The 27,769-nt window shown below is 44.7% G+C and overlaps 1 protein-coding gene across 4 annotated transcripts in view; it reads left to right on the top strand.

Moving 5' to 3' along the window:
• The window catches only part of CNOT6L (CCR4-NOT transcription complex subunit 6 like), a 34,936-nt gene that overhangs the window by 912 nt on the left and 6,255 nt on the right, over positions 1-27,769 (top strand). Inside the window, exons 1-10 of one of the 4 annotated variants that reach the window (XM_054823355.1) lie at positions 622-2,008; positions 18,476-18,597; positions 19,066-19,252; positions 19,736-19,821; positions 20,277-20,366; positions 21,193-21,261; positions 22,881-23,038; positions 23,902-24,056; positions 25,240-25,391; positions 26,553-26,777. In XM_054823355.1, coding sequence (XP_054679330.1) covers positions 18,486-18,597; positions 19,066-19,252; positions 19,736-19,821; positions 20,277-20,366; positions 21,193-21,261; positions 22,881-23,038; positions 23,902-24,056; positions 25,240-25,391; positions 26,553-26,777 — 1,234 coding nt within the window. In that variant the 5' untranslated portion in view covers positions 622-2,008; positions 18,476-18,485. Of the gene's footprint in view, positions 1-621; positions 2,009-17,150; positions 18,365-18,475; positions 18,598-19,065; positions 19,253-19,735; positions 19,822-20,276; positions 20,367-21,192; positions 21,262-22,880; positions 23,039-23,901; positions 24,057-25,239; positions 25,392-26,552; positions 26,778-27,769 lie in introns of those variants that run through there. The other 3 variants (XM_054823354.1, XM_054823356.1, XM_054823357.1) reach the window with 3 other exon arrangements.

Raw genomic sequence — 27,769 nt, forward strand, 5'->3', positions numbered from 1 at the left:
TTTGTAACAGTTTGGGGCTTGCTTTTTAAACTTCGCTACTCTCGCTAAATATGGCGGAGGGCTCGGTTGCTTTCTGCCGTTTCGCTGCCACACCAAGTTTTATCTGACCTTCTGAAATCTTAAGACAAGTAGCCTTTATCAGGTCATTTTTGAAACTTTGAATAGGCTAAGTATTTGCTTTGGGGAGTTACAACTTCTCGTGAGCCGGCCTGCTGATAAGAATTTTAGATGGCCTTGTTTAAGCCGGGAGGGGGTGCGTGGGGGTGTGTGTGTGTGTTTGCAATTAAATTCATACCTCTGCCATCCCCTCTCTGTAACGCTCCGCTGCTCAGCCCAGCACAAACGTGCTTCTCGGCAACCTAAAACTAACCTGGAGGGGAAAGCACCTCATCCTGAAGTCGCTCACGGTTATACTTCTTGTGTGTTTAGACATGGCTGATAATGAAAGTGATGATAATGTGTCTATTTTTAGCCTCTGTCATTCCTTTGAGATGTTTTTGCCTGGGTGCTTCCCCCCCCCCCCCCGCTTAAAAAAAAAAAAATAGTAGTACATAATTTCTAACAACAAACTCTTCCCTGTGCCACAACCCAAGGAATTCCTAGAAGCTGTATCCCAATTTGGAGGGCCAGAAAGCTCTGACGAAGGTGGAGCACGGCCTTTACAAACACAGCACTGCCAGCGCTTTCATTTCTGCCTTCTCCCTATCAAAATAGGAAGCGATGGTGAAATTCGTCCTGCCAAACGTCGCTCTTCCGAAACGCAGCCCGCTTTAGGTACGGCCACGTGCTGGCGATACCTCACAAAAGATAAAGGCAGGCTTTACATTTGAGGTTTACTTTGCGCCGCGTGCAAGCGCCACAGCCTGACCTGACTTCCTGTACGTAAGCCCTTCTTTCCACAGCCCCGCGCTTCGGACGGCTTTATTCATTATTGAACGCGAGCAGGTTTGGAGGCACCGTTTTCCCCCACGGAGGGTGACGGGAGTTTATTTACAGCTTGGTTTTGTAATTTTGCTCCCGAGCAGATCGGCAGCGCACGCTTCTGACACCTCGTTGCTCCGTGCTCTGGAGTAACGATACGCATCACCGTACGCACGATCCGCAATCTCGTGTGGATTCATCCCAACAGAACTTACGTTTGAGCGTCGACTCGGGCGTTAAATGCCCTTGCCCGCTGTCTTCAAAGACGATTGAAGATGACACAAAAGCCCGGTTACAGTTTTGGCTGTTCGGTTTAACTGAACGGTGGGAATTTTGCAGTGCTTTGCTGTCTGCTAAAGAGATCCTGTTAAACGCTCTCAGTTTTGTTCTTTTCTTACTGTTAAAAGTGAGGGTGGTCTACTCCGAGTGCTCAAGTACAGCACTACTCAATTTATTCCATTTTATCTTCCTAGAGGGGCTCTTTCTAATTTATTTGGTGTGTTTAATTGAAGGATAAAGTACAAAGTAAATGGTTGATAGGTATTGCCACGTTTCTGAGCTAAGTTTAGGTTTCTTCTATCCTTGGAAGCTGAGATCCTAACGTGTCAGCAGCACAGGAGTAAGACTACCCACCATCAGACTGTTCGAAAAACTTAGTTTGGCGGCAGCAGCACGAAAACCCACAAAACTTTGCAGCTTCATTTTAGTCGCCGTTGAGTTTCCCACCAGGTCTATACGGCAAACTTCTGCTGGCACAGCTCTGTCTGCGAGCGCTGTGACGAAGTGTGACCCGTGACTGACATCGCTGTGCCAGCAGAAGTCCCAGCTGCAGAAGCAGTTATCTGCAAAAGTGCGCTTTTACTGATATAGCTTGTTTTCGTTTTTAAAGGGTGTTTTTCCCTATCCTGGTAGCAGAGCTGCTGCCAGTAAAGCACCGTGCTCCCAGGGATGTAGTGTAATCCCACATTTATTTGCCTGGCTCCGAAGGGACAACCGGTCAGGGTGTATTTTCTGTGTGCTGCTCTCCTCTTCCCGTCCACCGTCTGTAGGAGCTCAGTCACGTTTGCAGTGGGAATTCTGTTGTGAAGTAAGTGATGTTATGGCTGCTACTTGTTTTCTTTCCGTCCAAAGGTGTTTTTAAAACTTTCGTTTCATGTGATAAGCTGGGCTTTTATTTTTTTTTCCCCTGTGGTTGTTTTTTATAAGCAATCTTGTTTTTACAAAGAGCAAGGCGGGCTTTTGACCAAGATTGCCAAGCACGGTAATATTTAGCTTTCACACCAGTCTTACAAGAACTAAGCCACAAAGTGATCCCACGGTGGGTGTGGACTCTGGTAGCAAAATGAAAAGGCACCATTGGAGAAAAATTAATTAATTTCCACACCGGGGTAAGTCTTTACTTAATTTAAATCTAAACCACTGAGAAGAAAAACATACCTTTAGCTAGATCGCAGCGGCCGCTGTCTTTTTTGTGCACAAATGGGGAGGTGTATTTCTTTTTTCTCAGTAAAACCTTTCCGAGGCCTTTCCGTTTTTGAGTTATCAAACTGGGTGTCAGTAACATGCATAATTTTAAAGCAAACTTAAACTTAAAAAAAATAAATACTACTTAGATCGGCTTTAATCTGTTGGACACTTTGGGGTTACTTGGGTTTAAAGGAGGAGATAAATACGAATAAATGTATTTATCTTACTATTTATTGGAAAGAGCTTTTGGGATGCCAAAAGGGCACTCGAGGCACTGGATGTAACCTGATTTGCAGAATACTGAGAAAGCAAATGTAACAGTGGAGCTTAGTTGTTTGGGAGCATAAGATTGCATTAGAGAAAACTTGAAAAAAATAAGTTAAAATATGTCTTAGGCATATTTAGATTCGGGAGGATTTGCTGTGGATTTACTTCTTTAGAGCATTAAACACTAAGCCTCTTGTAATATTTCCCCCCCCCCCAAATTCTGTCGTTCTCTTGACGATAGCGTGTAATCAAGCCTTGGGTGCTTGTTACTTGCTTTCTTCAGTTTAACAGAGCGTTCCTCTTGTCTCGAGCAGATGCGCTAGCGCCGTAAAGATCCAGATAGCTCTCCTCTGCGTTTGGTTTGCACCACTGGTGGCTCAGGGTAGGGGAGCAAGCTGCCTTTAACGCTGCACTTAGCTAGCACGGGACGCCCAGCTGGCAGGTCTTCCATCGCTCTCTGACTAGATCCAAGAGCTGTGCGTTCTCCTCTGTTTATCAGGTTATCAGTCAATGCAGCGTCAAAAACCTGCAGCAAGCTGTTTGGGTGGCGCAGCCGTCCCAGCTGAGCCGATTGAACTTTGCTGCGTCGGAAGGGGAAGTGCCGCTTTGCTCCCAGCCCTGCTCCGCATCAGACCCTGTAAAGATAAAAAAAAAAAAGAGGCTGTCTTAGGACGTTTCTTTATCGGTATCTTTAGCTGGTGGCAATGGTTCCGGAATTCTCTTTCTCTCCTTCCCCATCTTAAAAAGGCTTGTGCATCTCAGGTCTGTCTCGGGCAAGCTTCACGTGCGCACCTCCTGCCGCAAGACCCCCCCCCCCAGAAAAAGATCAAACGCCTCAGAGGGGACAAAGCAAACCCTGAAATATCCCACTGGAGATGGGAAAAAGACTTTAGATGCACAGGATGGACTGGATCCATTTGTGCCTCTTTCCGGAGTGCCTTGGGCTAGATCTCAGAGCGGGGTGCAGAGAGGACCACGTAAGGCCGTTAGCTGAACGCGCTGACCGGCTTTGGTTGAAGCTTAGTAAATTCACAAAAGGGCTATGTGACAGCTACCTGTAAAGGCAAGGTACTGGGCGTGACTTGGTTTCTGTTATTTGGAGATAATTCCTCTCTTCACGTTCTAAACAAACAAACAAACAAAAAAAATCCACAAAAAAACCCCTAACCCCAAACTGAAATTACTCTGAATAAAAAAGAGCAGCAGTGGAAGAAAATCTCTCCAGAGCAGTTGATCTGGAATCCTGTTTAGATCAAGAACTTTGGCGCATCTTCCTACAGAGGATCGAGAAGTAACTTAACAGTGTTCATACGCTACCAGAAAGCTTTCCCCCCAGGGTTCGAGAGATGGTCATTGAAAATATGATTAAAGATAGGCAGAAATGCCTTACGTAAGGCAGAAATGCCTTATGTGATGTTCCACAAGAAGCAAATCTTATCCCTTTCAAGGAGAGACGTTAAACCAGCACTGATAAAAATGCTCCAAGACGAATTAAAAGCAGCTACGAACAGTTTTAGCTACAACTCACATGCAGTCAGTGAGCAGAGAGAGTTTTTGAAGCTGTACCAAGTCAGCGCCCAGGGCCAAGGAACAGAACCCCATTTCACCATTGCGTGTCACGCACGCAAGTAATTTAACTGGAGCTGCTAACCTGCGTGTGTACACAAGGAGCAGATAAGGTTGTGTGTGTTCACCTTCACTTTGGCATTTCCTGATGTAAATGATTAATGGCGTTGTACGATTGCACGACATTGTAGCTGTTTATGCTTAGCATTTAGCTAAATGGTTTATTGTCTTTCACGTTCTGCTTGCCAGTAAATGAGCTTTGTTTTCTCTGAGAAAGGTATATAAAACGAGATTAAAAAGGGCTGTGGGACTCTATCCACAGATTTCCTAGGATATGAAGTCTGTGGGATAAGTGCATGTTTTAAATAAAGTTAACGCCACATGTACGCTGTCTGCAGGCAGATTTCACAGATTTACAACACAGTCCTGTTGAACAAAGGTGCTCGCCCATCTACACTAGCAGCAGAGAAATTAAATACTTTTCCCTTTTTTATCAAAACTACACAGGTTGAGGAAAGCGAAACTTCCACTTTGAGCACAACAGCGAGAGTAAGGCCAGAGGAGAGGAAGAGGAGGGGTTTTTCGCTCTTTGCCTCGCTGCCGAAAGCACGTTGAGGCTTGCGTGACACTGATGGGTAAAAGTGGCTGTGTCAAAAATAACTATCTCGGAATCAAACTGCTGCCTGGCTCCAATTCAAGTAGGTCTGCTTGAGGGAAAAGGCTAGGAATAAAGACAACAACCCTCAGGAGAGGGCATAGACTTTCTGAGTTGACAGGGCAATGGTTTTTAGTTTTGGGTTCCCCCCCCCCGATTTGCAGCTTGAGGAGTGGTAAATCTTTGACTATTTACAGACACCAACTGACTAATCCTTCAGAGCACCCTGCCATCGTTCCTGCCGATGTGAATCAGGATTATTCCTTACCCTAAACCAAGCGTAAAGGAAAACCTATTGCACCCTCAGCTAGGAGCAGCAAGAATTTTTATGGCTGGGAAACAACCCGAGGCAGCTCTCCTCGAAGAGCCCAGGGGCCTTTGTCCTTCCCGAGTTCTGCACCCACCTGTGGTCTTGGGCGGAAAAGAGCAACGCAAAACAAAGCTCCTGACTGAGGGTCCTTTATCCTGGTCACCAATCCTTCCACAACTACTGCAAGTCCACAGCTCCCCGGTCTTCTACTTACAACCACTTGAAACAAAAAAACCCCAAACAATTAAACTATCTTAAATGCTTTTTAAAGGCAAAAAAATATTCATGGGCTGACGCAGCTCTGCAAGTTGCAGAAAAGAGGAAAGTTGAGCCTTGTGTTGCTGCCGAGGGAGGTTTCGTTGTCCGCTTTTGGGGCAGGCGAGGAGAAAGCAAGTCTCGGGAAAGGCGAGGGGGAAAGGCAATTGCCTTCTGCTTAGCCGTACGCATGCCGTGGCTCACAGCTACAGATGCAAGAGATCCGCAGCCGTCACCTTATGGGGTCCCAGCATGGAAAAGAGAACTTTCCCCACGTCCAAAAATGGCTTTGGTTTTAAGACATTTTGACAACTCGAGAAACTTGCCTTACTGACAGATCATTTTGAAAAGGAGGTTTTTATGGGCTGCTAAGCAAGGTTTTGTGAATGCTAAGATGTACGCCTTGTTGGGTAAACTTGAAACCCAAAAAGCCTGTTTTGTTTTCATTTCTTTGAGTATCCAACTACCCTCTGAAACAACCGTTTTCAGCGAGTTTCATCTCTGAGTGAGGGACTGAAACCTCACACTGGGAGCAATAGTACAAAGCGACTCCCTCCTCTTTTTGTCCTCTCAGCTCTGCTGTCAGGGTCCGTCCAACATACTTTTTTAGTTCATCAGATTTCACAAGTACAAAGATAACTACAAAAAACATCCTCTTTTGGTCAAGCCGTTAATAATAGCCAGGATTTGTAGATTGTGCTCAAGTTTGCTGTTTACCCTGTAGGGCAGCTGAATGAATTGATCGCGTAGTTTTCCCCTTGCTTTTCAGGAATGCTTCCGTCTGACTGAACATCTTTGTGCCTTCTAATCACAAATTAGTTTTGCTTTTTTTTTTTTTTCCCCTTCCTAAGAAATCAATCTAAAGGCTTTCTCTGAAGGTTCTGACTTGGCTTTAAGTACGTAGAGAAACTTGTTGAGGAAGACTTCCTTCTGTAGATTTTTTAGCTGCGGGTTTTTTTGGGTTTTTTTTCCCCCCCACGTGATACTTGCAGGAAAACTGAGAAAGGGGGAAAGCAGAAAACGTAGTTTGTGTGCTTTCCTGGATATTACCATCCTGTGTTTCATAAACAGCGGAGCGGAAAGGTGGTCTTTGCATTTTCTTAGACTCCTGGAACTTGCAGCTCCTGGCAGGAAAAGGCCAATTAGGGCAGTGCTCGATGTAGTTCCAGAGAGCTGGTTACTGCTTCCTCTATACCTTAAAATTCAATTTTTATTTATTCTGTTACATTAATTCACATCTGGCCCTGGAAGTGGGAGAGCGCTAGCGCAGGATGAATTATCCACCCAGCAGAAATTTCCACTTGTGAACGCCTTTCCTCTAATCCCTTTTTGTTTTGGAAGGTTAAGAAAGCAAAAGGAAAACGGGGCCAGACAACTTCTCACATACTAGAATACAGTCACAAGTGCCAGGAAGAGTTCAGATTGTCAGATGGCCCTTGCCTTGCATTTTTTCCTCCCGCCAAATTACGTCTTACCATTGGGAGTAGTTCAGTCTCTAAGTATGTTTTTGTACCTGCGCAGTGATCCTCTTCCGTCTCCCCCTTAGTCTGGGGCGGAAGATTGCAAAGCAGCGGAGGTCGTCAGATAAATTAGGAATATTTCGGGTGGACGAGAGAAGCGCATACATTAAATATTTGAAACCTGTGGCTAGAATAGGAGGTTTGGATTTTTTACAGTACTAAGATCTGTTTGAAATGCCTAGGATTACAAGGTTATATAGCCTTTTTGCAGATTTATGTAGCAAAGTCTGGGTGAGGCTATGACCTTAGGATATCCATTTCATTCTTTGATGTATTTTTTGGTGTATGGTTTGACTTGAAGACTGCTCAGTGACTAGTCCTGTCATGAACTGCAAGACGTTTTCTGCCTGCTCTAGTAACCCCTAGGTGCTGCCAAATGAAGCTCCCCCTGCACATAAAGGTGGTACCGCTCAATGTTCAACTGATGGCCATTTATTTCATGGCAGCTGCAAGTACGGACAAAACAACCCTGGACGTGTATGCGGGGAGATGAGTATAACTCAGAAGTATTTTCTACTTGGAAAATTACATGTTTTAAAACCTCAAGCTGTCAACAACGCTACTGCATTCCTGAATCCGTACCTGCCTCTTCCGCATACCCGCTGGGTCTGTGCTCTTCCTTTAGGCTCCATTTCTGTAAAGCAGCAGTGTGCATGCTACCCAGCCGTGAGCCACGCTTGGTAGGACTGGGGCTTCAGACTGCGTTTCTCCTCTTTAACTTCCTTGCAGAGATCACTATCTTCTTTGCAGGTTTATACAGTACTTAGTGTCACAAGTGCTTGGACCTCCTAGCTCCTCAGTGCCTTGCAAGCGAGCGCCAGGGCTGCAGCTCTTCTGACGGTGCCTGACAGCCTGTGTAACTCCGCATCCGCAGCGAAGGACCGTCACCAAAACTCAGCGTGATGGGGAGGGAGGGGGGACCGCGAGGAAGCCTTTGCAAACGCAGACGTTAGGGAAACCTTGAATTAATTTCTCATGTGCTAGCATTTTAAGAAATAATAGAAAACTCACCTGCGTGAAAAACTTCAGCAAAAATTGCCAAAGATATTCCCTGGTTAGGTAATGCACGCGCTTGAGATTAAATCCCGTCAAGTGGCTGAACAGAGGAGTCCACCCAAGTTCAACCGATCTTTTGGCAGAGGAACGACCGCGATTCATGTCAGCTCTCGGCCGTGCCCCCTGCCAACTAACATATACCTCAGGGTTTTGTCCCGTATGGCCTACCTCTCTCTATTAAACTAAATATTACAGTGATCGTTCTGGGCAACAGAAGTAGCCTCCTGCTAATTCTGGTTTAGAGAGCAGGATACCTTCCACACGGGGTAGCATCTTGACCCTCTGGAGATCACAGCTCTTGTGTGTCTTGTTGCAGGCAGATTTCATCGATGCTCATAGCTGAGCCTCCAGATAATCTCGCTTTGCTGTTAGAGGTGAATGTCCTGGTCCCCGCAGAGATCATCTTGGGCTGTTGTTGCTGTAGTTCTTCATTTTCCATCTTGCTGGAACGCAACTAGAAGAGTATATGCTAGTTGTCAACACTGATTTTGAAACTAAATCTAGTATTTGGAAGTGTAAGTGTGGTGTAAATGCACACGGGAAAGATTTGGATAGTCATGGTACAGAAGCAGCTGAACTAACTATCTTTCGATATCCAAATAATATGCTTTTCTCAGGCTATCAGGCAAACTCTTTTACTTGGCTGATTAAAGAAGAAAAGTACGTTGAAATATACCCTACCGCAAAAGGGGTTTAGTTCTATGAACTGCTTTATTTTAAAGAGATGCCTTTTCTTTCTCCTCCTCTTCTGAGCATCCAAGCCTAGCTACTTTGAGCACTAGTGCAGCATCCTGTGGCCTGTTGAAACTGGGCTGTAATATGAAAAGGCTAATTTATTGTGCCAGCGATGGCAAAATAGTTTCCACTACTGGCATGTACTTTTTCCTCTAGCTGTCGTCCCCCCCCCACCTTTCTTTTAAAATCTTGAGCTTTGACTCATCCAAATCTACCTGTAGTTAAACAGGGCAGGCCTTTAGAGCTATCTGAACTCAGTTTTGTGGTGGCAGATTTCCTTGTTGTTAATTATTGCTGCAAAGAACAGATCGTGAGCGATAAGCTCTCCGTTATCTTTCTGTCATATAGAGAGAGTAGCTGAAGTGCTGCTGGGCTTTGCTTATTTTGTTAAAGTGCTGGCAGCCTGCCACTTAAAGGGCAAGATAACATCGTAGCTGCAGAAATAATCTCATTTGTTCTTTTCTCCTAGCACAAACTTTTCTTTGAAGGATGAAAGGTTATTGATGATTCAAATTGTATTTTAAAGAAAGGAAGAAATGTTCATTGAGAAGATCACTTGCAAGTTACTGCAGTGGTGCATGTGAATTATTAATTCTGGTGTAGTTTTGCTCAAAAAACAGGTCGATAGCTTGACTTCTCTCCAATTATTGATTGTGAGGAGTTGAATGAGACAAGGTGCTGGCTCGGGGCAACCCAAACAGGGTCTTTATCATTTCTAAGCGAGTGACTGAACGAGCTGAGCTGTCGCATTAGGCTTGTCAGTAAAACAGCTCTTTCCCTAGAGGCTCGGAGGGATGCTCGCACACCGCCACGCTTAAAGCTCACTCAGTTCTCGCTGTTGAGAGTTTTCTGTCTCCCCGGTCCTATCGCTGTCAGACTGGTACTAGGAAAAGCTCCTGCTCTAAGCTGCAGCCATGCACGGCTGCTGTTCTTCCGTGCCCACCGCCCAGGACAGCGTTTTGTCTCGATGCTTGCTGCTGATCCGGCACTGGCTGCTTCCTTCCCCAGAATCCCGGGGACTTCGGTTGCTAATCCTTTAAGCCACTCTGTCCTGTATCTCATTAAAAGACCGGCGCTCTCCAGGGGATGGGGCGGCATTGCAAATGGGTCATTTCTTTGAACTAGTGTACATAAATGTACTATTTAAACCATCCCTTTGGGGGCTCCTGATTAGATTTATTTACAGGCTGCCTGTTGAAACTCTTCCCGCCCTATAATAGACCCCTTGTATGCATTTCTGTTATACAGAGCTTTGGTTTGAGGAGCTACCTACCCCGTGTTTGCATGTAAACTAGCCCCTAAGAGCTCCTTTGCAAGCAGTAAGTATAAAAGGCATCTGCAGACAAAAGCGGGTATTACTCTATGACTTGATGCAGATATTCAAGAGTTGTCACGTACACAACCAGAGGTAACAGACTATTTCCAACAGAGCAGAAACTGTTCTTTTGGAGTAAGGACTGACATGTTAACCAAGTACAGAAATTGAAAATAATTACATAATGCTACATGTTATTTCTATGCAGTAAATAGTTCAGCTGTTCTTGTAAGTGGGGGTGTGACATAGAGGAAGAGGAAGGGTGGAAACCTGGATATTCTTGCGTTACCTATGATTTAAGAAAAGACTCTCTACTTCATTTAGAGGAGATGAGGGAACAGGGGGAAATAACTAGTGGGTGTATGTCAGTAGGACAATTAGCATTTCCATCAAGTGAGCGCCAGTTGGCTCTAGAATTAATCAAATACAGCTCATTCCCTCCCTTCCCACTCCTCCCCTTGGCTTTTGCTGCCCTTTTTTTTTTTTCCCCTCCAGGGTTGGCTTCTATGACTTTTCTATGCTTCTCTGGGCCTTTACACTCTATGTTCAAGTGATAACACAAAGCCCCCTGCGATCTCACTGAATTCACCATCAGCTGCGGGTTCTCAGTTACCTCTTGCATGTCACTGCTCCCGCCCCAACTTGAATTTCCCTGCGCTCAGGCTTGCGCCGCGTGTGAAGGCAGGCAGAGGAGGAGAGCAGCCTCGCAGGATGTGGTTGCTGAACGTCGCCGCGGCCGGTCGTACATCTTGTTTTGCTTGCCTTACAGGGGCTCGACGGCACACGAGCAGCTCTGCGCCAGCCGAGCCAGTACCCTAACCAGTGTGCCGGGCACAGTCAATTCCTTGCTGGAAAGGAAGAGAGCTGTGTAGTTAGGGTAACAGTGACTGTGTTTTCAATCCCTGAAAACACTCCTTTTGTACCCCAGCCTCTAGCAGATCGCTATGAACTGTCCCACCTCTCGCACGATGAATAACTCACTAATGAGCAAAGAGAGGATTTTCTGTGAAACTGAAATAGCCGCCTCTTACCGAGCCTAATCCAAGTACCACATGGAATAAAAACTAGAGCAAGGTTTGGACAAATTCCATCGTATTGTTGCTGTGCTTGTTGTTAACACGTCCTTTTCACCACACTTCTGGGTTCGCTAGCTGGAGCGGGTGAGTGCAGGTCCAGAATCCTGCATGCACATTCTTGCAGGGTTGCCAGCGCTCTGGTAAGGACAGCAACACTTTCCAAATTATCAACCAAGTTTATCAAGCAGTGGTACTCTCTTCCCGACCCTGAAGTTAATCCATGAAGACGCCTCCTGCCTGTGCAGCCTTGTTCCAAACCTGGTAGATGGCTGAGAGAGTTTCCCTTGACTGTGGCAAAGGTAAAATTACTGTAGTAAGAGTCTGTTCCCTTCCGCTTCTCAGCGCTAACCTGCCTCCTGACCCGTTCCAGCTTCTCATGCTCTCGGCATCAGCATGGAGATCCCACCAGTTAGGTCTTTCCGCTTCTGCTTCTTTTGCCTACATCAACTGCAACATAAAGCTGTAGTCCTTGAAGGAGATCTGCCTTGTGATAGGTACAAGGAGGGACTATGAAAATGACTTTTGAAGCTTATTTTGTTGAAGTAGTTTCTACATCTAATATTTATCTTGATCATGTAGAAGACGTGGCAGTTTTATTAAAATGCTCAGCTTGCAATATGTGTGAAGACTCCCCAAGAGTTTCAATTTAAGTACTGAATCTAAGAATAACAAAGATGTCTTACTACAGCAAGTTTGGTTTGAGAGATGTGACTGATGTGGTTCAAGAAAACCCCCTCTATTACCTTGCTGTATTTTTAAATGCATTAGCAGATGAGAACAGTACAAGCTGATGTAATTTCTAGCAGCATTACAGAAGTAAGGTCCTGTATCTCTTTGCCACTTGGAGCCCAGGAGCCCAGATCAGTTAAAAAAAAAAAGGAAAAAAAAGGGGAAAAAAAAAAGGAAACTGGGCTGAGGCCCTGACTACAGGTTACTATAGAGGCAGAGTTACTGTTGCTACAGACTTGAAAGGAGATACGAGTAAATGCCCTTTAATACCTTTAATTTCCACAGTTCTGGCTATGTGGTTTTGGACTCTTTCTGCTACGTAAGAGATTGTGAGTACAGATCAATAGTCCTGCTGAGTTCATCTGGAGGAGCCCTCTGCACAGCAGAGCCAGCGTGCCTGCTCCGAGAAACAATTTGCTTGGATGGATGATATGAAAATAAATACATCTTCTTACAGATTTATAAAAGATTTTTTTCAGTTGTACCTGTGGACTTCATCATTTGTTGCTAACTCCGTGGAGCTAAGCTTGAAATCGTAATTGTTATTCCTTAGATTTAATACTAACATCAAATTTCATCTTTTGCCTTGCGATTTTTTTCCACTTACTGTTTAACTATCCTCCTGTTGGTAAGATACATACTTGTATCCAAGCAGTCTCTGTTTATGTGCTTTGCTTATACTTTCCTCAAAGATCGTTTGAAATACCAGTATTGGGAAAGGACAGTAACAAAATGCTTATTTTCTCTTCTTAATAAAAAAACGTCATGAAGCATTTTTATTTGTTTCACTGATCATCTCTAGTCCTAATCAAGTTACTTGGAGTAAGAAACTGAAAAGAGACAGTACCTTTGTTGGCAGACTCACGGTGCTCGTTGAACTCCTGGTAGAGACACCGTATCCAGACGTGGTTGAACACGTTCCTGCAGTAAAGCGCAACAAAGAAAACTCAGATCCAAGCAAAAGACTAGCAAAATCCCCCGCGCGTGTTTTCTTGCTAGTATATATACACTAGATACTATATATACTGATGTACTAAGTACTTTACCTTAAGCTAACACGTATATACCTATCCTAGTATTAGCAGTTTTGTTTTGAATCCCCTTAAATAATCACCTTATATTCTCAGTCTTCACCCCCCCGCCACATACTCTTAAGTCAGTTTTTATGTTTGTGGCTATCGGCTGTACTTCCCCTTCTCCTTTGGGAGGCCAAAACAGGGAGACTTTTATCATACGCTCATATAAAACCAGAACACGCTTATTACACGCCAGTAGCCTTCCTCCCCTCCCCTCTGCAACCATTTAGTCCTGTTTACAAAATATAGATTAAAATGGCTCTGTTTTCCAGCTTGCATCCAGCTTTCCAACGTTAAGTAACATGTGCCTGTGTGCATACACGCGCACGCACACGCTCCGGCCTCGTCAGCCGGGAAGATTTTTAATTCCTGGGAGGGATCGCCATATGGAAGCGGACGGACAGTAAGCTGTTACTGCGCAGAGGAAGGAGGAATGATTCAGGGCCGTCTGCTGGATATTTTTCAAAATGCTTTGTCAGTTTGACTCATCTATATACAGAGACTGAAAAAAAAAAAAAATCACAAAGAATGTCACTCTGCTGGAGGCGAGGATTTTGAGTTGTGCCAACACATCCCAGAACACAGGGCTGAAGCGAGATGAAGTTGCAGCTCTTTTCAATTTGCTTCCTCGTTAGAAACAGACAATTCATTTATGCATTGAGGTATCAAAGAACTTAAATAGAACAACACATTATCGTCACTGTAATTTCAGAAATGCATCTTCTAACCTCTCTGGGGAAGGGACTGGTCATTACTTTGCAGCAGCACATAGCTCTAAGGGACTTTGACCTATCTGGCTTCAAAGTCCTCCTGCGACAGAGATGCCAAATCATCCGGACAGCTTTGAGCAGGCTTTCTGCTCAAACATACATTAATCCTTCTGCTCGATGGGGGTATTTGCCTTCGGAAGACGGGATCTGACTTAATTAAAAGTGAGAGCGATGCAGCTCATCTCTCATAGCGACCCTGAGATAGTTGCTTTGGTGTGTTTGGGTGTGCTGCGTAATGGAAGACATTCTCTATGTTCGCAGCTGCTGTTGATTTCCCCCACCCATCCAAAAAAACCCCACACTACCAGTTAAGAAATTTCTTAGTCCCTAACACAGTGTTCTTGTTTTCTCTTGTTGTGCTGATGCAATTTGTAGGGCTGCATTCAACTTCTCCCTAAGAAAAAAAAAAATAATTAAAAAAATCACACTTTATATATCTTACTGCTAACTGTAGCCTCCCTATCTCATATTCTCCACACCTGTATAACTTGAGAAGGTCTTAGGTAGTTAAGTATAGAAGAGCAGTGCTCCTTTCTGTTATTACCTGGTTGTCTGGAAGTCCGAGTGCACAGAAGCTCATGCTGTTTGTTGCCCAGAAAAATACATCTTCAGAGTAAAAGCCCGTAGGACAGCCTGAGAACTCAAAACTTCCTTTGCCACTCTTCACACCCTCTACGCTGTTACATTATTCCTCTATTTTTTGGCGTCGATTGGTAGCCAGTGTACCACATATACAAAAACCCGCAAATACAACAGCATATAAAACCAAGGGCGCAAAAAAAGGCAGCCACAGAGCTACAGCTTGCAACACTTCCAAACCAAAGGGCTTCCCCTGAGCCCCTTTTTCTATACAGCTGAGTTAGAGCTGCTTAAGTTCACCTGGGACCATACTTAGGGCTTCAGCTGAGCAGCCCTGCTATCCCAGCCATCTCTAGGCTTTTGAGGATGGACTTGTAGCCAAAGAGCGCATAAACATGATGTTGTTAGGAAGCCCCAGGTTTCAAAGTTTGTTCAGAGCTTAAATATTGTTCTTACTAATGCGCTGATGTTCTCATACTCAGGTTTTCTTTAATTTACACAATACCAGGGTCATACTATTTAGGTTCACATCATTAGATTTGGAGTGGAGAGCGCGTTTTAGTAGCTTCAAAAGTTTTCCAAGGGAAGTCTTTAGAAGAAAAGCCGGCAAGAATCAGGGTTTATTTTTTGGTCCCACTTGGAAAGCCAAGAAACTGAGTACATATATTCTGCTCCTGTTCACGCCTGTGATAGCTGAAGTTTAGCTTTAGACCTTGCTCGAATCTGCAGGGTGCAACTCTGCAACAGCTCAAGCTGACCTAAATCAGTGCTGCTTCAGTTCTGAACTGAGTCTTCCTGCTTTGTTCCTTGCGACGGCTTTAATCCGCGTCCGACTTTGGGGTTAACTGATTCAGGGAACTTGGTGCAGCTCCCTGAAGACCGAGCAAAAATAGGTTGGGATTTTTGGATCCTGGTTTAGTTCCAGGATAAGCAGAGGGGGAGATGGGAGCGATAGGAGTTGGGAACCCAGGCAGAATTCATTTTTGCTTGAAAAAAAATACATCTGGTGGCTTTCAAGTCTTGCTCAATGTTGCTGTTACGCAGAAAAAAAAAATATATTTGATTTAAGTTTGTTTTCCCTTTTCTGTAACTGTGGAAATTACACTGATGCTCGTTTGACTCACTACTCTTTCAAAATAATATTAAAGTGACTAATATCTGAAAAAATGCACATGTTGTTTGACTCGCAGTTCAGGGCTCATTTCATTGGAGGGCCTCTGACTGCCACAAATTGCTTTAAATTAGCAGAGCACTTCTCATAACGAGCAATATTTCAACGTAATTTAATTGGGTTCCCTGCCAAGGAGGAAACTGTAATCCTGAAGCTTTGTGATGGTGTCACCCGGTCGGTGGTCATCTCTCGGCCTGCGGGCAGGTACGGATGAGTATGGGGTGACTCAGATGGTCTAACCACCGCGGTTTTAAAGACTTCATCACCACGCTTTGGCATATTTGTCCGACTTCTCCCCTCCTTGCGAGGAGCGAAGCCGCTGGGGTCTGGCGGTGAGAAACCCCGCGCTGGTTTCCAGCGAGGATGCTCAGAAGCTGGAGGAGACCACTGCCGCTTTGAGACTTTGAGTCAACGCGCGCGTGAGAGCAAGGACCCCTGGCTGGGCTGAGCCTTCCTGAGCTGTTAGCCATCTGTGTCTGGCCTGCGATGAAACGGCGAGCAAAAATACAAGTAATTTCCCGCTGGCTTTTTTAGCTGGAAATGCACCTTGAGAAGCCCGTAGGAAGCAACCGTGGCCAAAGCTTTTGCCAGCAGTACGCGGAGTTTCGGTACGCAGAAACTGAAATTTAAATCTGCCTGGGTCTGATATTGTTATAATATTATGCTGTAGAAAACGAGACTGCGAAGACCCGGTAAGCACAGGGTGTTTCACAGAGCACTCACCCAAATGCCGATGCTGGGAATTGGACAGCAAAGTTTGTGATGTCCTAGATCCAGATGTGGTAGAAGTACGGATCGTTTTAAGATAGGACAGATTAAAAGGCAAAATGAAGACCCCTCCTGGGTCAGTGGAAAAGTTTGATGGTTAAGACTTAAAGATCCAAAAAACTCCCTTCTGCCATAAACCCTTAATCCCTTGTTGGTATTCTGCTTGATTTTCACCACCCAGCTCTTAAGTTTCCCCCTTCTAAGCTGCAGTATGCCTTGCGGATGAAATAAATATTGCCAGGTAATGAAATCTCATTTTCTATTAAAGGATCATTGCAGGTAATCCTGAGACAGTGACGTGACAGCTTTGCTTGCCACAAAACTAGCTCGCTGCTATTTGGCGCAGACAGAATCGCTCCGTTTATGCCGTGTCTGAAACGCTAGGACTGTGGTCTTGATTTGGGTGTATATCACGTAAAATTCATATTGAGTAGTACGCCACTCGGTGCTACTCGAGGCGGGGGCTGTAAGGAATCTGTTTGTGGGGCCGGGGCTGCTCCCTGCTTGTGCACACGTATTTAACAGTAAAGATAAATCCGGCAAAACCCAAGCACCGGAGGTTTAGCACTCCCGAAGCATAGCCTGTAACGCTGATTGTGTCGGGAAGTACCGTTCCCGATTTTGGGGTTCTGAAATGAGGATCGAAGGATTTCAGGTCTAATCCCGTGTCCTTAAGTACTCTGTTTCATTCATCGCCCCGAACTGAATTGCTGCAGCTGAGCGGCGTGAGCGCAGAATCCTCTTACCCTGCAGCTTTCCTCGCCGTATGACTTCACCTGTAAATAGAAGTCGGCTATAATTAGATGCGGGGCTCGCATCTGCCCTGCGCTTGCAACAGGGAGCCGCAATTCAGCGTGAACGGAATTTCCTTGGGCGTTCGTTGGGGAAGGAGGCACCAGACCTGTAACTGGGACCCTTCTCAGGGGGCAGCCCTGACAACTCCTGCTCTCGTGCAATGCCGGAACGCTGTTTGGGCTATTTGCATCAGTTGGGAAAAAAACTAGAGTACTTTAAACTCAGAAAGCGCATGTGTGATCTTTGTTTAGTTGGACTAGCTGAAAAAAAACCCAAACCTGAACTAGTTTCCTCAAATTCTTCATAGTATTTTATGTTGTCAGTTCAGCAAACCAAACGAGTTATAGTTGTTTTAAGAGCTTCACGGCTATCGCTGCAGCCAGTTGTAGCAGAGATGTATGTGCGAGGGAAAAAATGCATCCTGTAGACCAGCTGCTTTGGATTTGTATAAAAACAAGGTTTGTGTATTTTCTGTGTCTGGGGAGGAAAAGACCAGTGAACAGCAAATTCAGGTAACCTTATGGTTTTAAACCGAACAAGCCCTCTTTTCCCCCTAGTCTTTCTTAGCACAACAGTTTGGGGAGGCATGGAGGAAAACTTCTCCCTGCGTCATCTGGAAAGCGTATGTTTTTTCGAACGGGACATCGGAGCTCTCTTCTGACAAAAATCTGGAAAATGAGATCGGTTGCGTTTGTGTACGTGCGTGAGTCCATCCGACAGTAATGTTTTGGCCTGGGCCGAAGCCCTGTATACCCGAGAACAGCTAATGAGAGTTTTACCTGAGCTCCTTTTATGTCTCCTAGGCCATTAGGAGTAAAAACAGTGTTGACTGATGCTGAGCATGAAAAGGCACAAAACAGAAAAGCTAGATAGTTAATGGAAAAATGGAGCTAATTCCCCTTCAGACTGCAATTTCAAGTCTCGTGTAAGTGGAGTGCAAGAGTGGGACTTTGTATGTTGAAAATAATTGCCGTAAAAGCAAAGAGAAGAGCCTTCCCTTCGATCGTTTGTTCCCTGGGAAAACTACAGGAGGGTGCAATGCGTGTGCTTTCGCTGTGAAGAGCAAAACGCTGTCATCTCGTCCGCAGGTTCTGCGCACAGCAAATAACTCAGCGGTGGCGTAGGTTACGTTTCGGTCTGGGGGATAAACTAGGAAATCCAGAAAGTCTGCATCGAGGCAGTACAAGGTAGCGCTGCGGATGACCGCAGAAAACCCAACTTTGTAGGAAGAAATGCCCTGTTCCGTCACGGGCCCGTATTCTGCAAAGGTCTGAGCACCTGCTTAACTCCACGCGCTGGGAGCGGTTGGGCTGGCGTCAGCGTAATATTTATTGTACGTAAACTCCAGGGCGCGTGTTTTTGCGGAGGGTCGCTGGGGAAGGCAGTCTAGAAATGGAGACGTGTTGTCAAGTGGCAGATGGTAATGGTTGTGATGGTCTTTCAGACTAACAGGGATGCCAAAGGAAAAATATGATCCTCCAGATCCTCGCAGAATTTACACCATCATGTCAGCAGAAGAGGTAGCCAACGGGAAGAAGTCGCACTGGGCTGAATTAGAGATCTCGGGTGAGTTGATTTGGTTTTGAATTTTGGTTCGGCGGAGTTGTTGGTGCCCCAGCATCGCACCAGATGCTTTCAGAAAGGGGATCCTGTTGTGAAAATGTTTTTTTCTGAGTTGGGGGGGGAGGAGGAGTCACTGACTTACTGGATTGTCTTCGAGCTTGGCTGGCTCACGTTCGGCCCAGTCGATTTAAGACGCCAACGCAGACTGGACGTGAGTTTTTGGGTAGCACATCCGCTTCCCTAGAACTGTACCTCTGTCCTTTTAACTGAGAGGGTTAGATAATTATTTAAAGTCTGCTCGTAGAAAAGCTACACAAAGGTATCTTCTGCGAGCGCCACTCAGTGTTCCAGTGACGTGGCAGGGTTTCCCCGCGGGAAATCCCATATTCCGACATCCCCCCGTGGCTTGTGTCTGATGGTTGGAGAGCGCGAACCTGGCTGAAGAGGTGGTTCTTTGCTTTTCTTTTTTAGGTAGAGTGCGGAGCTTAAGTACGTCACTTTGGTCGCTGACGCACTTGACTGCTCTGCACCTCAATGACAATAATCTTACTCGCATTCCGCCTGATATTGCCAAGCTTCATAATCTGGTTTACCTGGACCTGTCATCCAACAAACTCAGAAGTTTACCAGCAGAACTAGGAAACATGGTATCTCTCAGGTAAGAGAAATTATTCTGGTTAACTTTCCAAAAATCTATACTCTGGGATCAGGACTTGGAATTTTATTTTGCTTTCCATTCTTGTATTTAAAATAATTCTGAAAAATTTAAAATTGGTGCAGCGCTTCAGTTCTAATAATGACTTTTGGGTTCGTTACCCTTCTTTTCTGATCCCTACAGATACATGTCTGTAAACTATGCAGTCTTCTGCTCTGAAACATTCTTTGAGACTTGCTGATTGCCTGTTGTTTAAATTCTGCCTGATGTAATTTTATGTTTTGGGGGTTTTGTGGCTTTTTTTTTTTTTCTCCCCTACTGAAAGTATTTCGGTCATGCTTTGAAATGGGAAGATTGGCATATCTTTCCGTAATACAAAAAAACTCAGGGTGAAAAGGGTCATCTTTGAAGATCGGCGGCATATAGCGCTTTAACAGTTTTCTTCTGAAGTCATACTCATCAAAAGTGTTTTTTCATTTGCTGCAGGGAATTGCTTTTAAATAACAATCTGTTACGGGTTTTGCCTTATGAACTTGGACGGCTCTTCCAGCTACAAACCCTAGGTTTGAAAGGTGAGTGAGTTCTTTACAGTTAAATATTCCTAGGAGTACTCTTGAATAACTGAGGGGGCTGGGCTCAGAAGCTTTGTGTATTACCTCAACATTTTCTTACAGTTTATTTGAGATGTTAAGCTTGTCACACAAATGACCAGCCAGTTCGGAAAACAGTGCTTTTCTTTATTAATGCTATTAAACTTCCTTACAAGCCTATCTCAAATCTGTAGACAGGTAAATAAACCCTTTAACCTGTTGTATTATTGATTGAGCTGAACCGAAGGAAGAAAGTCAATGCGCGCTAGCTATTTCTATAGCTCTGTTACTGCGCTATTCTACAGTTCCAAGTTAAGCAACCTAAATATCTTCTGAGTCAATTTGTCTGTACTCATTATGGGACATTTTTTTTGGTTGGAAAGCCCTAAGAAAGTCAGGCAGCTAATCACCCAGTTGTTGTTTTATGCTGTTGGCAGGCAATCCTTTATCACAAGATATTCTCAGCCTCTACCAGGATCCAGACGGAACTCGAAAGCTACTGAACTACATGCTTGACAATCTAGCAGGTGACAGCCCTACAAATCTGATTGACAGAAGTGGTTTAAAAGCATGCATTTCTGACAGTATTTGCCGCTAAAACGAGACCCTGAACCACTGAAGGGAGGGTATTTTCTAACTGCTTTTGCGTTTTTGTCAAGTGGTTCCGGTCGTACGCACAAATGCGCGCTAACGCACAGTGGAAGAGGATGACATATATTGTCTAAGCTTTTCCCACGTTACCACGTCACAGCCAGTCGTTCCCGCTGTTCTGTTTGAAACCCTTCGATTACCAACAAAGTGCAAAGTCTTCCTTGCTGAAGCTGTTTTGATACTTGCCACTAGGAATTATAATCCAAATGCAAGCAGAATATCAAATTCAGATGTAGAAATCCCAAAATGAGTAAGAATATCCAGAACCTGACTTAAATCCTGCTTCGTGGTTCTGTAACTGAGCTTTCTGTTTTGCCACTTGACGTCTTGTTAAAACGTTGCGGGAACGATGGATATAGGGTGAGGTTCTTGGAGACGGGGAGTATAGGGTGTCTGAATCGCTGCAGGATTTACCCCTCCTTCTTCAGCGGTATATTCAAGGTGCAGGAGTATTTCAGTGGTGCTTCTAGATTTGAAAGCGAGAGACAAAAAGAGTCGTGAATCTTACAACTGGCAGGTTTGCTCTTACTATAGCTAGCCATTTAAATGAGTTTTGCCTCCCCTGGAGCGTAAAAAGACTTGGGGAATTGGGGTTGCAAAGCGCAGTATGGAACGTTATTGTTCAGTCAGCATTTTGACTTAGAAATTGTACCTGACAAATACAAACCCTGAATTAATCACTGTTTTAATTTTTTTTTTTAGTTCATCCAGAGCAGCTGCCTCCAAGGCCATGGATTACTTTAAAAGAACGAGACCAAATTCTGCCCTCAGGTAAATCTGTGGTTCTTTTCCCTATGTTCACACGATGATGCGCTGAAAAACTTTTCTTTGGCTTTATTTTCAGAGAAGTCTTCTGCCTTACATGGATCAGTTCAAAAATAGCAATTTGTGCTCATTTATACTGAAAGAATTAACATATGGCTGTGCTGTAAATATCATTTTTGTAATTTGAAGGGGATGCCGGTCATTTCTTTTCCACGTTAGGCTTTTTCATAGTGGTTCTGGCCACTGATGCCCAAGAAAAAGAACTTTTTTTTAAGAAAAAAATTCATTTCTCAGAAGTAATATGTAAAATAACTGTATACAAATGCCGTGTCGACGTACCGGCTGTCTCAAGTGAGACTCGGAGAAGTCCCTATCTGCAAGTGAACCTGTGGAGCGCCTGGTACTGAAGTTAGTTTAATGCCCTCTATTGTTGCTTTTGGTAAAGTGCAAGAGGCAGCGTTTCTTCAGGCTCTCCAAATCCAGTGGCTCTTCTTCCCCTGCGCATCCTGAATGTAACCCTCAAAAAGCATTATATAAAGAGCTCGTATAAAGGAGAAAAATGCTAATATTGTTATTGCGTAAAATCAGATTAATAACTAGCAAGAATAACGCGGCAGTCCTCTACATTTTTTTTTTAGAAGCGTGTATATGGCAGGTCTTCAAAACTCAACTCGGTTCTGTGTTAGGCAGGCTGATGTTGCAGTTAAGATCATATCTCACTGGTTTTTGTATTAAAGAACAACAAACCAGAAAAAGAAAACAGGAAGAAACAGGAAATGCCAAAAGTCCTGTAAGCCACCACTACATTAAGTTCTGCATTTCTGTTTCGAATTCCCTTACAAATCAGTATCTCAGTGGAGCTTTACGGACTTTGCATTTATTTTTTAAATCAAGCTTCCTGAGCAGAAACAGAAGTCATTAGAAAGCATTGCGTTAGGCGACTGAGCTGTGGAGTATTTCATGGCAGAAGCTGTAACAAGCCAATTGGTTGTTATCATAAAATTGAAACAACTCAACAGCAGAAATCTTCTTTGACTACGAGTATAAAAAAATACAGCCGTGGGGTAGCCGCACAGTAAAACCTCACTTCTTTCCCTGCAAGTACGAGCAGTCTTTTCCTAGCGGCATGGTGCTAGGATGCTGCATTTAGCTGTCTTTTTTAATTGGTGTAAAATCTAAGGGAGTCGAGAAGTTTGTGTGTGAAAGAAGCGTGTTTCAAGTTGCATCATTTGATGAGCTGCATGCTGACTTCTCTCTCTTTTTTTTTAAAAAAAAGGTGACCAAATAATGTATCAGGTGCTTGCTAATTTATGACTTCATTTCTCCTTCTCTTCCCTGCCCTCACCCAGACCTCTTTCTCCCCCTTAGACCTGATAGACACAACTTGATCCAACTTAGAAATGCTCTACAGGCGCCAAGAAAATTGTAGAAATGTTTTGAAATCAGCCGAAACCCAAAGCGTTCTAAAGCAGCGTTTCTCTCTGATGCTGTGGTATCATGACATAGTAACAGCTTCTTTAGCAGAATAGACCATGTAAGATTCGGTAGTTTGGATTGAGTAAGTTCAGCGTTTGTAATCTTCAGAGGCTGATAACCTTTCCCTTTCTTTCCTTCCTTCCTTCCAGCTTCGTTCACAGTTATGTGTTACAATGTGCTGTGTGATAAATACGCCACCCGGCAGCTCTATGGCTACTGCCCATCTTGGGCGCTCAATTGGGAGTATAGAAAAAAGGGAATCATGGAAGAAATCGTCAACTGTGATGCAGATATCATTAGTCTTCAGGTAATTGGAAAATAACCTGCATTTTTCATCAGAAACGCAAAACGTTGACTTCCACCTTTAGAATGAAATGCTCCCTTGAAAACACCGTATTTGCCTACAAATTCTGGGGCTTACCAGTACAAGCTGTGTGCACAGCTCTTTGTTTATGCGTTGGCTTGTGTTAATGCCACTGTTCCTAGTCTGTTCCTGCTTGGTACAGAAGTTAAAGTCTCAAAAATACTCCCGTTGGCAAACAAGGGGACTCTCACGGTCAAAGTTAAATATCGGTTGTCATTGGTACGTGTATCCTGCTGTTGTTACTAGAAATTTACCGCCGACGTTTAGAACAGCGGAACGCTTCTGCCTTTAAACCGATCTTTCATTTTTTAAGTGAGTTCTGGTAAGCAAAAATCTTGCACAAGAAGAGAGTAGTTAGTTACCTTGGTCTGAAAACCTCAGGAGATCAACCTCTGAAATCCTCTTGGAGACCAAACGTTATTACAAAGAAAACGTATTGTTACAGAACAGCGCGAGACCCTTGTGCGAAAGAGCTCTCCCGATTGAATATTAATTGCTGCTGGGTATCTGTCGACCTCTTGAGTTTTAACCTAGGACGGTATCTGCATTCAGATGTCAAAAATATCAGGTGTAATCTATTGCTATTCAAAATACACCTGTCACTTCCCCTTGTGGGGGGAATCCAGGATATCCAGGAACGCAAATCTGTTTCCAGCAGGCCATTAATCTAGGAAGTGACATGAACAGAAGCTTTTCGCGTTGGTGAGAGCTGCTGAGCGCAAGGCAGGGCAGGCACAAGTTGCCGTACAGCGATAGGAAGGATTTACTGGACTTTGTTAGCCTAAAGTATTTGTGTTCAATTCCAGGAAGTGGAAACAGAGCAATACTTCACCCTTTTTCTGCCAGCCCTGAAAGAACGAGGATACGATGGATTCTTTTCTCCAAAGTCACGTGCCAAAATCATGTCTGAGCAGGAGAAAAAGCATGTGGATGGCTGTGCAATATTCTTCAAAACTGAAAAGTAAGGGGCAGAGGCAGCTTTTTAAAAACAGCTTGACTTAGGTCTGAAAGCTTTCCTCCTCTCTCAGGGTGCACGGTCACCAAAGTACTGTGCTCTAAAACAAAAGATGAAGTTCACTACACAGAACGATCCTCCCTTCCCTTTTGCTGCTCTCTTTGCAACAAAGTCCTCCCATTCCTTTCAGACTATGAACACAGATATCTCGTCACAAGCGTGGAAGTTGCAGGAGAGCCAGTATGTGTAAAAACTTAGGTGCTTCCTGTGAGCGCTTTTTAGCAGATCTGGGGAGGGAGGAGAGGTGCCGGCATTCACACTTCTCGTCTGTGTAAACTGCTCACGGGTTGTACCACACCGAGTATCCCTCTGAATATTCCCTCGAAACAGGTTTCAGTAATGAGCATGGAAGTTTTGCAAAGCCTTAGCTCCCCTTCAGAGTTTTCACTGCTTCCAGAAACAAAAATAAGCATTTCAGAGCATGTATAAAAACAATTCGACTTGTTTTGAATAGAGGAAGTCTGTGAAAACAAACAACTGATGTTTTTCAAACCTTGAAACCAACAAGGGTCTACAGAGAACTGGTTATTACGCTGAGACTCTCACAGGTGAAAACGGAAGAGTAATAATAACTCATTTTTAATTTTCTTAGAGCACAAAACAAACAGAAAAACCCCTTTCGATAGGTAGCCTTCAGTTTGTCCTGAGGCAAGGCGTTTTCAGGCATCCTAAGGCTGGGAAGGAATGAAAAACCAATTTCACAAAACTAATGGTGGCAGCTAGTGGTTTGAAAGAAACTGGTTGCATTTGCCCAAAGTAAAACCTGGCCTTTAATTCCCATCTCATCCTTATTTTTTGCCTAGAACACTCCTGAGGAGGTGCGATAACCTCCGAGCGTTGCTCTGAATAGTCCTCTCAGAGTGCTACGCTGAAACAAGTAAATGCTTCCTAAACCCCAGGTATCTCATCTCCCCTGACAGCATCTCACTGGCCAGACCGAGAGCTCTATCCTGACTGGGGGAACATTTCTTAGAACTGTTTTTACTTTTATAAAACGAGAGGACAAAAGAAGCGTGCCTCACCCTGTCCCGCAGGCACTCTCCTTGGACATGGTAGACCGGAGTGCAGATAGAGACCGTCTCTTTTCACGTAGCTGTACGTTCACACGCGATTCTCTTCGTTTGATCAGATTTACGCTGGTGCAGAAGCATACGGTGGAGTTCAACCAGGTGGCGATGGCTAACTCTGAAGGTTCGGAAGCTATGTTAAACAGAGTGATGACGAAGGACAACATCGGAGTTGCCGTGGTGTTAGAGGTGCACAAAGAATTATTTGGAGCAAGTGAGTACGACCGTGGTTCTCTCATCGAGTATTCAGTTCCATGTAAAGGCATGAGTTATTCCTAGATAATACGGCTCTCTAGAATATTATTGCCTTCAGTGGTGGTAACCAAATACTCGCAGATGAGCAAACGCTGTTCACTGTGCTAACTTGAGAAGTGATAGCCCATGGGTGGCTAAGACAGGATGCAGACGACGTGATTTCCTGGTCTGGTTGCGCTGGCAGCCGGATGCCAGCATTTCGCTCTCTCCTTGGAAGCTTTTGTCCCTGCTTACTCACTCTGTTAAATTCTACTTGAAGAATTAAGTTTTTCCAAGGTCAGCGTGTTTACACGCATACGCTCTTACCAGTAGTTGTCGGTAATGTTCAGCTTCTATTTTCACCTCTCTTTTTTTCCCCTTGATTGAATCCTTCCATCCTCCCCCAGTGATTATATGACAGTGCTAACGTACGGTTGTGGAAGAGTGAGATTATCAGGTATCTTTTCATGCCGCTTGATTGACTGACTGTCACATTTTCATTAAGTTTGATCAGATGCAGTAGACGATTTCAGCATACCTAAAATTGCCACCCTGCGCTGTCTGCGTGTCTGGTTTTTCGATGGCTTGTTGCCAGCGTACCCTTCAAAGGAGCAGAATGTTTAAATTGCAGGTCAGGAAGGAGCTGCCTGTGACTTTATGCCCCATCTTTCAGAGTACTGTTTCTCAGATAAATAGTAAAAGCAGCTACAGCGTTGTGCAGCAGCCAGGTTCATACTGCATTCATTGGAGCAAGTTTGAGTTTTTCCCAAGGGAGCAATTTGCCGTACCGCGGCAGCTGAGTCAGGAAACTCCCTTGTGCCTTAAATACTGAGTAGTGCTGCACACTCAAGTGATGACCACTTGAGCAGCAGAGGAGGAATGCAATTGTAACGGCATCAGATTCTGCTGGCTATTTCTTTCCTATACTGGAGAAATTTAGTCACGTAACGTTACGTAAACGCTGCTGATTTAGAAAGGAGCGGTGGTGCAGGTGATGCCTTTTTTCCAGCAATGAAAGTACACCCGTCTGCTGGTGCACGTGACTCGGAGTCCTTGGTAGCTAGACCCGGAATGTTAACGGGGAATCGGCCGCATTCACACAATCAGCCTTTCCCCAATTAAAATGTATTTGTTTACCCAGGTATGAAATCGCTTCATGTGGACAAACAGCTGCTTATTGTGGCCAATGCCCACATGCACTGGGACCCGGAATACTCAGATGTGAAACTCATTCAGACCATGATGTTTGTCTCAGAACTGAAAAATATCCTCGAGAAAGCCTCAAGCAGGCCCGGTAGCCCGACAGCAGATCCTAACTCTATCCCTCTGGTGCTGTGTGCGGATCTCAACTCATTGCCTGATTCAGGTAAGACTGGCTTTGGCTTAATTTTCAACTCACCTTTTAGAACGTTTGAACCCTCTTTTCCTCTGAGGACGATGGGGCGGTTTGTGCTTCCCCGGGGAGGTATGGATGAAAAGTTTCTTAGTAACAGCTGCCTTTCGAAATCTGGCTGGAGAGAGTGCAAGTCCTCCGGCTGAGTAAACTGCTTTCCGTGATCACTTGTACGCTCCAGAAAAGTTGGTTACACCTACAAAGAGATAGAAAAGAGATCTTAAATAAATTGTTGAATAAATACCGGTGCCTTGAGCAGCAATAATAAGTGGGATAGACGTGAGTTTGTGATGGAACATGAAAACTTTCTAAGGAGACTGGTTTGCTTTGAAAGCCGGAGAGGGGCTGTTTACAAGGGCAGGGAGTGACAGGACGAGGGGAAGGGCCTGAAGCTGAAGGAGGGGAGATGGAGATGGGATGTTAGGAAGAAATTCTTCCCTGTGAGGGTGGTGAGGCCCTGGCACAGGGTGCCCAGAGAAGCTGTGGCTGCCCCTGGCTCCCTGGCAGTGTTCAAGGCCAGGTTGGACGGGGCTTTGGGCACCCTGGGCTAGTGGAGGGTGTCCCTGCCCGTGGCAGGGGGGTGGAACTAGGTGGGCTTTGAGGTCCCTTCCAACCCAAACCAGTCTGGGGTTCTATGCTTTAGTAATTAAGACGTTCGATACTGTAGTACCAGGTATACGTATGAAAGCTGCCTCTCTAGCACCCTGTCACCTGCGTCCTGCAGCGCACGTACTACGGGTTTACTGTAAGCCTCAAAAAATGCTGTCAAAACCGCTGGAGAGCCTCGGTTCCCTGGCTGCGTGGCAGGAAGGTGCATACGGCTCAGACATGGGCGAGACAGCCGCTGCGTAGATTCCCCTTAGATGGAAAGCTCTTTTCTCATCCCACGGGGTGTCTTACCGGTGTTTTTGTTTTTAACTCTGGGGCCAACCTTCCCTGAATGTCGTATTTTAAAGCAACTCCCC

Source organism: Grus americana, chromosome 4 (assembly GCF_028858705.1).
Source record: "Grus americana isolate bGruAme1 chromosome 4, bGruAme1.mat, whole genome shotgun sequence".
NCBI lineage: Eukaryota > Metazoa > Chordata > Aves > Gruiformes > Gruidae > Grus > Grus americana.